Here is a 16203-nt window from a genome sequence, read left to right as displayed (position 1 = left end):
TACAAATGCACTTTACACAATTGATGTGTGTATGGATTGGGATAACAGTTGTATGAGCCCCTAATAAAATGTTTAAAAAAAAAAATTACCTCATTTAATTGACAACCAGACAACTAGCTTCTGCTTACCCCACAACAGGTTCCTAAAATACACTTGTTAATCCAGAATGTCAAAGATGACAGCTCTGATAACAGCTTTAAGAGGCAGACTGCATCAATAAACGTAGTTCAGGATCACATGCATAAGCAAGCAGAAGGTAGTTGTCTGGCTGTCAATTAAATGAAACAATGTCATATGTATTGTTCTTGTTTGATGATCCTTTTTCCATGTCAACTTTTCTTTAAAAAATAAAACAAAATGCAAAAATTAGATACTTAATATGTTTTGTCTAAAACGCTGTAAGTTTTTCATCTGAAAAGGGGGGAGAAAAAAAGAGAAAATAAATAAAAGGAAAACGCTTGTTAACAAGGTAACAGAGGATGTCTAGCAGTCCTTGGTTACAGTCAATATATGAAAACACTAACAACTCATCCAAAGTGACTAGAAATAAATAGCATATTCTCAAAAGGAAAGCAATCTACATTTAAAGAACAGGAGGAAGTCATAGCTATAATGGCCCGCATGAGGGACATTTCCAACAGTCTCACACACAGACACGCTGCCCCTTTATATGCAGACAGCATCTGATGACTAACATAACAGGTGTGCTTGAAGGGAGTGGGGAAGTTTCTACTCTGTTAGATAAGCTCTATTAGTAGCCGATTATTTGTGAGAGTCACAACGTAAACAAAGACTATTTCTACCTTCTCCGCATGCTTGGCTTCATCTTGGTTTTGCTCAGCTTCTTCTACATCCTCTTCATATTGCCCATTGTTCAGAACCCAGGCTGCTGTCCTCTCTACGGGGGACATTGTGGCAGAGTCCACTGGTGACTGAACCTGTGTCAGAAATAGCAATCAGCGTTTCCCCAAACAGCTTACCTACTAGTTATGTTCCACCAAGAGAGAGGCTTGAAGCGATAACTGTGATCCATCAGCTTTCTAATAAACGCTCTCAGTCCCAAGTAATATGAGGGGGCTTCAAAATCTGTGGGAAAATCTATTATTTTAAATTTACTTTTTCCTTAAACTTTTTGAAGCCTTCTTGTATTTTATTGATGCCATGGCTAGGGGTGGGTGAAGAGAATATCTATTCATATCAAGACAAAAAATTCAGAGAAGGTAATTGTATGCATCATATCCAAGAGAGTCTCTGTTTCCCATTCTCTAAATAAAGCCAATGCCTTTAAACTGCTAATTTTCCTAATGGTCCAAATGCTGTGAGGTGCCAAACTATTTACTGAAATTAAGATGATGACCCAATGTGAGAAAGTTAACTATGACTTGAAGGTTGATTGCTAAGGTGAAGCAATTAACTCGATGGTCAGGAACCAAGAAACTAAGCAAATTCACCAAATACCCATTTATAAATCGGAATACCTATTCTAAATTTTTGTACTAAACAGTGTGAAAAGGAGAAAAATAAGTGGTATTGGTCATTTTTCAAGAGCATCAAATACACTTTTTTTTTTTGACAAGAAAGTTCCTTGCTGAATATAGAAGTAAACTATTGATGCTGGATAGGATAGGGGCATTTTCAGCAAGCTACATGGATAAATTGTCCTTTTCTAAGATAGATTTGATGAACACTGTAGTAAAGAAATCGGGCCTTGAATTGCCACCCTGTCATTTAGTAGCTATGCTATTTAATTTCTTAAACGTTATTTTCCTAATCTATGCAATAGGGATATCCCCACCATCCCCACCAGGCCTATTCTGGCCATCTTTTTATATGGAGTTGTGAGGATTGAGTAAGAAAGTATAATTTGAAAGATCTTTCAAAACCAGAAAGTCCTAGATAGTTTGGATCTTATTATTGTATTATACTTATGTTTAGAAAACTGGCATTGAGTATTATAATTTACATTAGGCTTCTGAATAGTAGTGCTTTTTCTATAATGTTAGAAGTAAAGCATAAATACCTCTTTTCTCTGGTCTGCCTTTCCCATGAATATTATCTTTCTTTTCAAATTATGATCTCTTCTGGACATTCAAGGGATCCATTTGTTATGTGTGAGATATTCTCCTTTATCCCGACTTAATCCAGGGAAGCCTTCTTGTTTTTTTTTTTTTCAGGGAAGCCTTCTATATATTAACAAAACTGAATTCTGGGTAACTTCTGGCTAATTTTATTCCTTTTATTTTGGTTTTCATTAAATCTACAACTTTAGATGGTATTTTCCCCCCACACTCTAATCTCAAACTATGATCTGCATAAAATGCAAGCCTAAATGAAATAAATTACAATGATCTTTCTAAGAGTATAGTCTCTCACTTTATGTATCTTTAGTTTAACTTTTATACTTCTAAATATTTTGTGGCCAAGCTGGTTTTTCCCTTGGATTCAGTTCAAGAACTCCTGCCCCAGGTCCCCGTTGTGTGTAGAGATGGGGGGACAAAGCTTTGTCAGTTTGCCTTTTTAAGACTGAAGTGGATTTCTATTTTTGAGGACAAATGATCCAAAATCCCATAACTGAAGGGAATTTTCTCTCCCATGTAGAGCTGATCTTAATAATTTATAAGTCATTTTTGGAATAGAGCCCAGTTAAACTCTAAATAGATGTATTTTAAAAGAGGGTATTCTGATGACCTTGAGAAAAACATTGGTCACAGAGACAAAAAAGTTAACAGAGATGGGCTAGGAAAGACTTTTAGAAAGGAATACGCAAGGACCTTTTAGAGATTTGAAGGGGAGTCAGGGTTTGGCTTATTTACAAATGCATTTACATATGCATATTAATAAAAATGGCTTCAGACTTGAAAATCGATGGATGAACTGGGTATGTGGACACACACACAGACACATAAGCAGGCAGTTATGAATGAAGTAAAATTCCCTTTTAAATCCATTTTCTACACTGTATATATGTTCAGTACCTCAGTATTTAATAGTCCATTCTCCATTCCTGCAGATGTTTCTTATGCTTAATTCACTTGTGTATTTCTTTCATTATTCTTACTATATTCACATTTTCAGTGATTATATTATCTCCTCTTTACAACAAATTTCTATTTGACTTTATCTAAGCAACATCAATAAGATAATGATTTTGAAAAAAAAAAAGATAATGATTTTGATATTATATACTTACATATATAATACATCGATATATTTGTATGCTTTGTATTTTTTTTCTAGAGCTACATACTTTCCTAATATGCACTACAAAATTAAATTATTAAATAAACACCTTGTTTGAGTATACAGGTCAGAGCATTAACCTGTAGGATAGCTTGTCTACCAAATAAAGGTAACATCCACATCAAAAGTTATTATAGGATTTATTTTCACTAAAAAGCTGTCCTATACATGTATACTTTTCTTTTCTCAACAGTATTTTAAATTCTATACCATTGGTTAAATTAATACTGTTATTAGAATATTATATGCCCCATGGGGATTATTTATAATATTCCTCAATAAGATGATAATGCTGTCTCTAAAGTGGACCAGGGACATATATAAACTGTAGGTAATGAATGAATTTTGAGTTCACACTAATTAATTAGCCCTAATGTATGAACAATTAGTTTTTAGGATGTGGTCCTATTCCATATTTGTTCTTATTAAGAGATCATTGAAGATATGAGTGCTATAGCAAAGTGTGGTGAAGAAATCAGATGGTGCTCAGTTATTAGAAAGAATAGCATCTGAGGTCTTGAAGGCTTGTCTTCAAACAAGCAGCCATCTAAGTGGGGCATCAACTGAATCCACATGGAAGAAGCATACCAGCTTGTGTGATCCAAGAATCGAAAACAATAAAATCCAAGACCAGAGGTTTGCAGAAGGCTAAGGGGAAAGCCCAAAGTCTATCTGACACATCTCCATGGGGATTAAACCTCCCAAGAATGACTTTTGACCACTGACCAGGGATTTGACTAACCCTTTTCTCAGAGTGCACTGGAAAGTAATTACTGCAGATACAGTTAGACTAAAATTTAACATTTTATCGTTTTTTTCCATTTTGGCCCATTTAAAATGTGTTCTACTGTGAAAGGGAGTGGGTATCACGCATCAAGGAACAAGAAATCATGTCATTGTAAAGGTGGATGAGAGCAGAGTGGAGTCCATCGGTTGGCCACTGAACACCCCCCTGCTGAGGAGACGAGCTAATCAGGGTGCAGAGTAGCAACGATGAAACATATAACTTTCCTCTAGTTCTTTAATGCTTCCTCCCCTCCAATATCATGACCCCAATTCTACCTTACAAATCTGGCTAGCTCAGAGGATATACACTGGTACAGATAGCAACTTGAAACACAGGGAATCCAGGATAGATGACTCCTTCTGGACCAGTGGTGAGAGGGCGAGGCCTGGAGGGTGAAGGCAATGTGGAGTAGAAGGGGCGAACCAATTACAAGAATCTAAGTATAGCCTCCTCCCTGGGGAATGGGCAGCAGAGAAGAGGGTGGAGGGAGATGTCGGACAGTGTAACTTATGACAAAACTATAATAATTTATGAATTATGAAGGGTTCAGGAGAGAGGGGAAGGGGGGAGGGAGGGGGAAAACGAGCAAACGGTATTGAGGGCTAAAGTAGAGGGCAAATGTTTTGAGATTGATGAGGGCAACGGGTGTACATATGTGCTTGACTCAATGGATGTATATATGGACTATGATAAGAATTGTACGAGCCCTCAATAAAATAATGTAAAAAAAAAGAATAATGAGGGTAACAAATGTACTTTATACAATTAATGTATGTATGTATTGTGATGAAGTTGTATGAGCCCCCAATAAAATGACTTTTAAAAAAATAAAATAAAATAAAATGTTAGGTTCTAGTATTTATTTTTCCTGTTTTCTTTTGGATTGAGGGCTTTTTTGTTTGTTGTTTTTTTTGGGTGTGTATGTGTATGATTTTCTTTATATGAAATCCAAGACAGGTATTTATGGACAGTAACTAGATTAATAGTTTCTTAGGGTAATGGCAGAGAAGGTTGGGGGGAAATGGGAAGTTAATAATAATGAATACAAGAATGAAGAAATGTTCTAAAATTGTGGTGATGATCACATAACTTTTTAATATAATAAATCACCAAATTATTTGGTATGTGAATTACAGAGTAATAAAAATGTTAAAGTAACAAAATTTGTGGTAAACAAATGAGGGTACATAAAAGCATTTAGTTTTAAAAGCACTGTGCAAACTATGTAAGTATGCTAGTGGAATCTCTCTCACACACACACACATTCTCTCTCTCTCTCTCTCTCTCCTGTCTGTCTGTCTGTTAAAAATACTTGGAAAGCAAAAGAATGTGGATTTGATTATTAAAAAAATCTGAGTTAAAAAATAATAAAGTTAAACTTAAAGGAGATAAACGCTTCTTAGTTTTTATAAGCTTATCATAATTTTGGCACACAGAGCACGGGAAAAGCACTTCACTGTGAAACTAAATTTCCTATTTAACAGTTTAGATAAAATTGCTACTTAAATTAATGACAACTTCAAAAAGTTAATAACAACTTTACTGGTTGAGGACTAGATTACTTCAAAGAAACCGACTCACTAGTGTTGTTTTATATGGATAATCAGACACTGCTTGAATGAACTTTCGTTCTCTGTATTATGGGTGACTATCAAGTGTCTGTAAATGTTCTGCAAACCAATGGTTTTCCTAGGAACACATGAGAGTTCAGTCTCTAAAAAGGCATGCTAGAAATACCACGGCCACCATGTTAGGTAAATCTGAGCTTTAAATGTTAGTTAAGTAAGAAGCTATAAAAACAAGGATCAGTTCATTCCACTGGTGAGGGGGTAGCCACTGTCTCTTCAAAAGGACTAACACCTAATAATTATGAGATTGTATGTTAGGAACTGGGATTTTCAGGTCTGTTCCTATTTTATTGGTTCAGTTTTATTTTTATTAACACTTTCTAATATCTCAGGCCTGGAATTCTACCTGGTATATTGGAGGTCATCAATTAGTGTAGACAAAATAAAGCAGATCAGTCTTCTCTACTTCTTACATACATGATAAAGCCTTTACTTAATTATAAAGAGATTGAAAAGTATTATTAAACAAATAGAAGATAGTAATGGTGCTGGAAGGAGAGAAAATAGAGTTGAGTTTTGTTTCACAGTCAATTCTGGGAGTAATATACTCTTCTTATAAAAAAAAATATACTATCTCTTTTAGGTTTCCTAAATGTTTGCTGGTCTTAGTTCCCAACTAGACTGTCAATCCTTGAGGGATGGCATGTCACACAGTTGCCTTAAATAGAGATTTGTTACATTCACACCAGATGCACTATAAACTCTCACATATTAATACTCTAGCATTTGTTACAACTTATTACTAATTTAGAATTTATTATAAGAAACAAGTACATCATATTTTTCTTCTGATCTTTTGAAAGTGCTTCAAAGGCATTTGCCGAAGGATTGTTCCACTTTATTAATTAGTACAATTTATCTGTAGTTAATGGTCAATAATTATCAACATTTACTACTAACTTAGGGTCAAAGAAATGGAGGGAAAAGGTTGATATGTGGTTCAGATCTCATCTTGATTAGCTATGACCTTAGGAAGAGAGTTAGTATCTATTGACTTTCAGTCAGCAGGATCATCAAAGAAAATGAAGGATGAGAAGACAAAAAGAAAAGGAATAAGAAACTCCTCTAAGTCTGAAATGAAGCTGTGTAGGGTTTCCCTGGAAAAGAGAAGAGAATGCTTAGGGTAAATGGGCCCTGACCCAGCAGTTTCACTGGTACTACAATTAGTCATAGCGGCACTATGCTGAGGACAACTGAGAACAAAACAAGTCCCTGTTCCTTGCTAGTATTTACTAGATATAAACAAGACTTACTGGTTTCAGTTTCTTCATAGTCTGAACAGTCATATATGAGTAACACTTTTGCTATCAACACCATAGAAAAGGCTAAGTTAATAAGCAAACTCTTGAGAGTTCTTGGAGATGTAGTCTAGGAGAGGGCTCAACACATCCAAAGGTGAAAACTAGATCTAGAGCCCCACCCACAGGCTTGTCAAACACCTACCTAAGAGCCCTCTTCAAACTTGGATTTCCTAGGTTAGAGAACATGCTAAATCTGGAATGACCAAAAGCCAAACTCACTGCCACTGATTTAATGCCTCCTCATAGCAACCCTATAGGACAGAGTAGAACTGGCCCTGTGGGTTTTCGAGATTCTCTTTACAGAAGTAGAAAGCCTCCTCTTTCTCCTGTGGAATGGCTGGTGGTTTCAAACTGCTGACCTTGTGGTTAGCAGCTCCACATGTAACCACTACACCACCAGGGCCTCCTACAATCTGAAGGGCACATATAGTAAATAAATAAATTCTACCATCTATAAAAAGAACATTGGTGTAAACATGCGCACGCACACATACACACGATAGAGACTAGAAAAGGTTAAAAGAAAGTATAAGAATTTCCTGGAGATAAAAAAAATTGTATATTATTTCACTAGGACTTTTATTTCCTTCCTACTCACTAGATGGAGAAGACTGAAGTCAGTTACTCTGCCAACAATGGCCACTGCTTTGTGCGTAGTGGAATTTGCCTAGGACACAGCTACAGACAACTAACAGTCGCCTACAGAACAATTCCCACAAAGAGAAGAATTCTCCAACACAATTTGCAATTAAAATATGTAAAGGCATTTATCTATTTGCCACCCCGCCTCCCCAATATGCTGATTAAATAGAATTCCACAGCCTTAGCAGGGATGAGTTGAGAAAAGTTAACAAGAAACACAAAGAAAGAGAAGAAAGAATAGAAGCTAGAGAAATGAGCCATCTGGGTAGAAAAGGGCCGCAAGGAAAAACTAGCGAACTGATCAAACAAAACCCAGTCTTGACTCTTCCCTCCCGTGGTGGGGCACACAGAGCATGCATGGTGAGTCTGTAAAGCAGGCCAAGGAGCTCTCCCTCTGGCTGCATGCTCTATTTTATGCCAATACAAAGGAGCTTCCAAAAGTTCGGGGAAAATCCCATTACTTTCCTATTACGTTTTCCTACAAACATTTTGAAGACCTCTTGTTTAATAAGTCATTCTTTAACTCCTTAAAAACGAAGACCTGGGGGCACAGTGGATTATGTGTTGGGCTGCTAATCAACCGCCAAGGGCAGCACCTCAAACCACCAGCTGCTCGCTCGAGAGAAAGACGAGGCTGTCTGCTCCTGCACAGATGTACAGTTAGAAACAAACAGGGGCAGTTCTACTCTGCCTTATAGGGTTGCTATGAAGGGGAACTGACTCCATGGCAGTGAGTTTGAGTTTGGAGTAACTTATTACAGGGTTAGTATAAAAAAATACAAATTTCATGGGGAGTGATGAAAAACTTCGAACTAGTGGTGAAACATGGTGTATGTAATTAATACCACAGAATAAAACCAAACCAAACTCACTGCCACTGAGCGGATACTGACTCATAGTGACCTTTAAGATAAGGTACTAGTTGCCCCTGTCAGCACTGAATGGTACATTCAAAAACTGTTAAAATAGCATTTTGGGGGATACATATTTTTACCACAGTAAAGTTCTTAAAAAATTACTATTTAAATCAGTTGTTTGGAGACTGTCTGCATTTTGTCTCTCTTATCCATTCATCTGGTTTTCTAGTCGCCCATAAAAAACAGCCATTGTGTACATTTTTTGACAGGTGTTATATCTTCCTAAAGGAAAACTGTTACAAATGGCAGTTGGTTCCAGACAAGTACACAAAATGTTACTTAATTTAGAATAAGTATGAATAATGGTACCCTCAGTTAGAGTCATGCAAGTTATAGGACTGGAAGACTGCAAGATAGAGGAGGAAGGGGTAGACAGAAGTAGAGCAACAAGTATTTGAATCGCCACCTTTTATGTTGACGGGCGGCCCTAAGGCAGCATTTGAAAAGTTGGTTAGGGGCCCTTTCGGTTCTCTCCTAGCCCCCTCACCTGTCTAATGCTTTGCCCTATTTCCTACCTTATCCTTAGTGAACTCATGTAGCCCTAAGCCCTCAGAAGATGTTTGCTTCCCCACAAAATCCCATCTCTAAAATTATTTATCTTTGTTTTTCTCTTTTTAACAATTGACAATAAGGTGTGAATGAATGATATAGCCTCTTCACAGACTCAAATCTATATATTTCCTTTCCATTGAAGGAAAATACTTATTAAACAAGATGAATTGGTGACATTTTGGAAAATATAACAACCCAGAAGGGGAAATTTGAGGACTGGAAAAAATTCAGGAAACAGCGAAAGAGGAGCTTTTGCATAGAAGCCAGTTTTAGCTAGGCTTCTCATCCTCCCCCACCCTCTGTATCTAGGTGTGTATGTGAATGTGTGCAAACAGTAACTACCAAAGTAGGGGCAAGAGACTATGGTAACAGCAGAGTCGAGTCCGGAAAAGCCAACTCCTTAATGCCAACCTGTAAAACTGCAAATACATGAAAAAAAGATGCATTTTTTGGGGGCTCCCTACCCAATTATTCTCCTGCATGAAACAGTTTGTCATTCAATTCTTTTAACCAGAAAGCTCTCCAGTGCTTTTATAAAGTATGACTAGGTTTCAAAAAACATTCAACAAATACAGAGTTTTGAAGCAATATCTTTTCAAATGAATGGGATATATGAGGGGGCTTCAAAATGTTTGTGGAAAAATGAAAAGACTGGTTATTTGTTTTGAAGAGTACAATGTGTATTAGTCTTTCAAAAATGTAATACTTAAGGAAAAAAATTACTAATCCTTGGCAGAGCTATTTGTCAAGAAAAAACAGTCGAGAGGATAGACAAGTACTAACTTGGGCGAGGGGAAGATTGTAATCCAGAAGAGGGAGAAGGAAAACTAAGCTATCAGGGAGGGGCAGAAAAGATATTAGGGGTTTGGTTAATTAGTTTAAGTTGGATGATCGAAATTGTAAACTTCCACCTAATTCACAAAAATTATTAAAACAACTTAAAAAAGCCTTTTGTAAAGACTAGATGTAAGTACTTGGTGGGCTCACCCATGTAACTAGAAAAAGAAATGTAAGGGCATTGCAAAATGCTTAGAAAACTCGTTAACTACCTGTTTCATTCTTTTTACCACTCTCCTTTACCTTACCTCTACAGGTGTTCAGTTGTTTATTTTTCCAGCCATTTCCAGGAAAAGGCCCAAGGGACTTGATATTTTCAGAGGTAGCTGGGAGATGGAGTAGGGCACAGTTTATATTAAACTCTTTGCTCAGAATGTAAGCCTTTATTTTGGTAACTTAGAACCAATTATTAGGAAGAATTTGTTTCCAGAGTCCCCAAATATAGCTAATATGGCATAGAGATTAGATAGTTCCAGTGTCTAATTAGCCATTCAACAGTGGTCTGCTCTAAGACACAAACAGAGATGAAAAGAGAGAAAGAAGGGGTCCTATGGGTTGGGGTCACACTTGGTTTTGTTGCCTCTCCAGAAGCCTCCCAAATTCATTTTCTCTTTCCATTTAGAGGTAGCAGAAGACTGAAGTGCAAACCTTGTGATAACTGGATTTCTCAGTGAGTTATACATAAAAAAGGGAGCAAACAGCTGGGCTCCCTGTAAGCCAGGCCCCTCCAGCACTAACCCCTACCTGTTGTGTTTGTTGTCTCTGGATGGCTCTCACTTTGGGAACAGGGCTTTCTCTGGAGGAAGAGGACTGCTGCCGGGACCGGCTCCCATTCTGCACAGGTTCAGCTACCAGGGCGGCGGATGCCACGGACATACTCCCAGTACTACGGAGGGAAGCGCTGTGAGGCAGGGATGGTGGGGCTTTGGCTCGGGCACCTAGCCCAGCCTGGTCCATTTTTCGGATTTGGGCCTGCCCGGTACTATTTTGCCGAGGAAGAGCGAGAGGTATATGCCTGTCTGGCACAGTGTGCCGCCTGGAGAAGTCGTCACTCTGTGTGCTGCGTTTTGTGAAATCTTCCATGCTGCTATTGCTAGGTCCACTGAGTTTGAAGTCTTCACTGTTACTTTGGCTTCTGGAACTGGCAGTGCTTAGGTTCTCCAAACTGGAATCTACAGAGGCCTTTGGCATTGTTGGAATTGGGTTATTGAGGTGGTAGACTGGGTTCTGGAAGGACAGGGGCTGGAGGCTGCCTGGTTGGTTCAAGGCTGGGTGCAGGGGTCTCCTGACTTGGGGTGCACTCTGAGGCGTGCTCTGGGTTTCCCGAAGTTGTTTGATGCTGGCCACCTGGGTTATGGAGAGCTGGCTTCCGGTCAAACGCATAGGCACATCGAGCATGACAGGCACATGCTCCCCCGGAGCAGCATGAGTGTCCTGCAGGTCCATGAGAGAAATGCTCCGGCCATTAGGAAGGCTGTTTTCCTGTTCGTCCTTGTCAGAGTAAGTCATGCTCTGGGAGGAGGCCTGCTGGACCAGCAATAATGTTTTCCCTCTGAAATAGCTGTCTGTGTTGTCTTGGCTTGGAGATTTGAGTTTATGCAAATCACTGTGCAAAAGAAAAGGACCTTTAGTTACCCTTGAGGCGGATTCAGTACTGCTAAATTCCCTCAGCTAAGGCCTATGAATTTCTCTGAAGGTTTGCAGGCCCCACATAGATTACATTTCTACTTACATTTCTTTCTAAACTCAGATCCTGTTGTCAAATTTCTGAGTAAAACCCATTTTCACCTTTCTCCAAAGGAGTAGAACAAGACTACCTGATACCACTTTGGTATTATTTTGGGGTTTTACTAGATTTCCAGTCCCATCTTAGTTAAGATTGTAAACCCTTCCAATGATCCCACTTCATCAACTTAAATCGGTTCTAAGCCTTCAGAAGCTGTGAGTGTACAATCAAAGGGTCCCCGCTAAAGGCATGGCTTACAAATCCAAAATCTAATGTCTAGATATCAACTTTGTTTCTTTTGAACAGCTGACACAGTTACCTATGAAACAGTTCAAATAGGGGTTGTCCGGAGTTGTAAACACTACAGTGCATGAAAAACATCAATTCCATAAAGCTCGTGGCCTTTTGTTAAGTGGGGCACATGTAAAAAATGTTTCTTGAATATATGATTCCTCTACATTATTGTTATGAAAATATAAGTCATCCTAGTGCTGGAATTTAATCATGACAACAAATGGATTTATTTTTGGTCAGTCAGATTCTTCTTGCCAGTTGCTCATAAGGCTTTGAAGCTGTAAACGGAACGAATGCATTAAAAAGACTTGTGCCATTCACTCTCTGAGATAGTATAGCTCCCATTCTCTCTCTCATACCTGTCAGTTGGATCTTCAAATATTTTCTGCAGCCCGGAGGAGAGGCTCCCACTGACATTTGGACTGGAGTTATGCTCAGTGAACCGTCTTAGTTGTTGCTGTATTGGTGTAGGATTAGTCAGGGACTTAGTAATGTCGGCAAGAACACGAGGGAGGGGTCCCAATTTTGCCACGGTTGCCTGTAGGAAGGAATTTTCACCCTAATTGGATAATAAGCATTGCGACATCCACCACAGATTGTTTTTTGGGACACGGTGCCAGTGATGGAGGGATGGAAGTCGGAGGGGAGGGTAGGTGTTTGCATGTGGGAGTGGCGGGTTCATAATGCATTGTTATGGAGCAGCGGAACCATGGCGTCGAGATGAATGGAGGAGGCGAAACAAGGTGCAGCAGACATCCAGAAAAGAAAGGAAATAGAAATTAGGATTATGCAAATAAAAATGAAAGGACATGCTCAATACAACCAAACTATTGCCATTCCAACTTAAAACAGGCATGCAAAGCAAACTACACCTTCAGGAGTAAGTAGATCGAGCTGGGGAAGGGTAGGGGGAGAACCAAACACCTTCTAACCAAAAGGAACTTAAAGACCAGAGAATTAGCTAGTGTGATGAAACTTCCAAGGAGAAGGGCTCATGTGAGAAAAGAAGTGCATGCCAACATACAAGAAGGTACGGCATTCAGGATCCAGGGCACTGAAGGGCACACAGTTGACAATGCCATTCGTGATCCCATTTCATCTTGGGAACCCTTGCTCATGGCTCACTAAGGCTTTCTTCTGCACCTCCCACCCCCACCCCCCCAACACACACACACACACACACACACACACACACACACACACAGAGCAAAATCAAATAAACTCTCTCTAGGAGATATGTCTACATGTATTGGTTCCCAGGACCAAACAGAAATTAAAAAAGAAAAAGTGTGTTTACACAGCAAAACCTGTTAAAAAGACCTTGACCCTGAATAAGCCATGCTTATTTCACGTGATAACAATGCCTGCATTTCACTGATAGTTAGCCAACAAACGATAATTATTTAGTACACTTTTACCATCACAACTATTTTTTTTTTCTTTAGAGAATCCTTATTCTCAAGGAAGTTATAGAACCCCTTCATTTTTATGCAGTTTTATATGGTTGCCTTTGGGTCTACTTTGACTTCTCAATAATCAATAGATTTGCTGCTCTGCTCAAAAGGGCAGATATGCCATCTGAAAAATGTGTTTACTTGCTCAACTACTTTAAGGCACAACTCATACTTGAGGAATTTACCCTCAGCGTAGCTGGCAAATTAAAAATCTAGCCAGCATTTCTAAGCATGAAGGAGGAGCATTAGAGAATAAGGAACAATTTATTGGTTTACAAATATTTTAAGCATCTGTGGACACCCTACTAAGTCTCCTCAGGACAGTGGTCTTTGTTAATAGGTTTTACTCCTCCCCACTCCATTTAATTGATACAACATTTTTAAGGGTGATAGGAAAATGAAGAAAAACAAATACACAAATCTTTATCATAGAAACATAACTTTGCCTTTTGAAGTTATTCTAACATACCACCATACATGTTTACAAATACCTGAAGCAAACAAAAACATCAATAGTTATTGAGATAAACCTAGTCAAATTTCATGACACTATTTTCATCTATAAAACGTATTACTTTTTGAAAATTCCAAGAAGAAAATAATAGGCCTGGTATAAACTTAGTAATTAATACAATAAAATTCTTAGCTTGTAGTCAGAAAGGAATGACTCAAAATTATAATTGCTTTCTGTATTCTTAGTGCACATCTATCGAGGAAGAAAACACCAGAATAATCAAATCCCCGATGACAGCAGCATTCATAATTATATCAACCCTCTGACTTGCATAGTAGAAAATCTCATGGATAAAACACCTCAAATGTGGTATTATCAATATTTTTAAATCAGGATTGTTAGGGAACACTATATATCCCCTTTTCTCATATATGGCCGAATACCAATTTTTGAGTATGTGCTTTAGTACAAGTTTTCAGATATAAAATTTATAGATATGCACTAGGTAACTTCCAGAAATCAAGCACATTAAAGGTCTCCCATTTTCCATTATCTTCTTCCTGTCTACTTTACCTTATCAAGTTGAGAAACGACTTCCCAGAGTAAGGAATGCAAAACGGAAAGCTCTCGGCCCAAATCAATGTAACCATCAAAGCCAGGGGTGTTTGAGATGGTGTCTGGGTTAGAGATCTCCAAGAGAAAGCGCTTCATTCCACTCCATTCATGTTCTAAAAAATCATTCATAAATGCCATGTATTCCTCCTTGTTACCAAACCTACAGCAGATGGGGAGGAGCGAGAAAATGAGAAAGAAAATATTTAGGTAAGGTTTTCTTATACTGGGCTACATTAAAAAAAAATCTTTTCTCAGGGGAAAATACTAATTTTAATATCTTACCAATGATCAATAAATATGAAAGCACACTTTCTTGCTAACAGGGTAATACTCCAAAACGTTGAACCGCTTTCTGTTCTCCATAGTATAAGGCCCAATCTCTTTACCCTGGTCTTTGAAGCCCTTATCCATGGAATGCTCACCAGCATACACCTTCCATCGCTTAACTGCTTCAGAGTTTTATTCTCCAGGACTTTGCTCTTATAATTTACGTCCACTATAGAAGAAATTCTTTTCGAGCTTATCTAGAGTCTCATTGTTTTAAGGCTTTGCTTACATCCATTAAATCCATTCCCAAATGAACTAAGAATAATATTTACTAGAATTAGCTCAAATCCGTGTGTATGTTAAATATATAGAAAGGGTTAAGTCAAAAGTACTGTTATAAAATCATAGAAACATTTATTAAACAAGAACATCAAAATGTGAAGCTATTGCTTATCGATATGTCCTTCATTGAGGTCTACACACCTCTGAGGGTGGTATTTCCATCTCTCTAGTCCTTCCCTTGGGAGCCCGGGAGACGTAGCAGAAGTTATGCTTTTGGGGCTGCTAACTGCAAAGTCAGCAGCCTGAAGCTAGCAGCCGCTCTGTGGGAGAAAGATGGGGCTTTTACTCCTAGAAAGATTTCTAGCCTTGAAAACCCACCGGGGCATTTCTACCCTGTCCTAGAGGGTCACTAGGAGCCAATATCAAGTCGGTGACCGTGAACAAATGAATGAACAACCCTCCCCTTAGGAATTCTGCACTGACTGATACCATGTCAGAATGGAAGTCTTGGTATCCTTGAGGGCCTTACACTGTTTGTACTCCTTTTAAATGGACGTTGAGGTTTGGGAACAAAAGGTAGTCTGGAGGGGCAAGATTAGGGCTGTAGAATGGATGGGGTCAGCTTTCCCCGTGAAGTTAACTTAACCCAGTCCTTGCAGCCCTCAAAGAATGAGCAGATGCAGTGCTGCAGTGAGAAAGAACTCCTTGGCGTAACTTTCCTGGCCTTTACTCACTGGTATAGCTTCCAGTTTTCCTATAATTTCTTCATAATACGTGCAGTGCTGCCCTGTGTCCTTTATCCCTTTAGAATCCTCAAAAATAATGGCCATAACCTTCTGAGCTGACCTCTCTGCTTCAAAATTAGTTGGTTTAGCAGATATCTCTTGGAAGCCTCTGTTTTGAATTGACCTTTTTTGGAATATACCAGGAGACTAAGATAAGTGTATTACTACAGCCATACACTGATCCTAGAGATGTGCTTCAATTAAACATATTTTATTTGGAATAAATTCATGCATGAATGAACTGAAAAACTAGTGTGTGTATATACATATATGCCCTATATATGGTATACTTTATATATAAACCAATCCACATGGTTGGCTTTTATATAAAGTACACACCCAGGAATAAGGGAACAACAAGCAATCCAAATTGGTGGGGAGGTGGGTGTGGGAGACCTGGTAGGGCAGGATCAAGGGGAACG

The 16203-nt window shown here is 38.5% G+C and overlaps 1 protein-coding gene across 4 annotated transcripts in view; it reads right to left on the bottom strand.

Moving 5' to 3' along the window:
- RASAL2 (RAS protein activator like 2) overlaps positions 1-16203 on the bottom strand; it is a 111473-nt gene that overhangs the window by 15492 nt on the left and 79778 nt on the right. For 2 of the 4 annotated variants that reach the window (XM_045297917.1, XM_045297918.1), the window contains exons 10-13: positions 14406-14607; positions 12284-12483; positions 10649-11510; positions 804-938 (exon numbers count right to left, since the gene is read on the bottom strand). In XM_045297917.1, the coding sequence (XP_045153852.1) occupies positions 804-938; positions 10649-11510; positions 12284-12483; positions 14406-14607 (1399 nt within the window). The remainder of the gene's footprint in view (positions 1-803; positions 939-10648; positions 11511-12283; positions 12484-14405; positions 14608-16203) is intronic. The other 2 variants (XM_045297919.1, XM_045297920.1) reach the window with 1 other exon arrangement.

The sequence above is a fragment of the Echinops telfairi genome, unplaced genomic scaffold, assembly GCF_000313985.2.
Source record: "Echinops telfairi isolate 266 unplaced genomic scaffold, ASM31398v2 ScPeMD7_7424;HRSCAF=8462, whole genome shotgun sequence".
In the NCBI taxonomy this organism is placed as follows: Eukaryota; Metazoa; Chordata; class Mammalia; order Afrosoricida; family Tenrecidae; genus Echinops; species Echinops telfairi.
The sequence above is the reverse complement of the archived record's forward strand: the minus strand, read 5'-3'. Positions and strand labels throughout refer to the sequence as shown.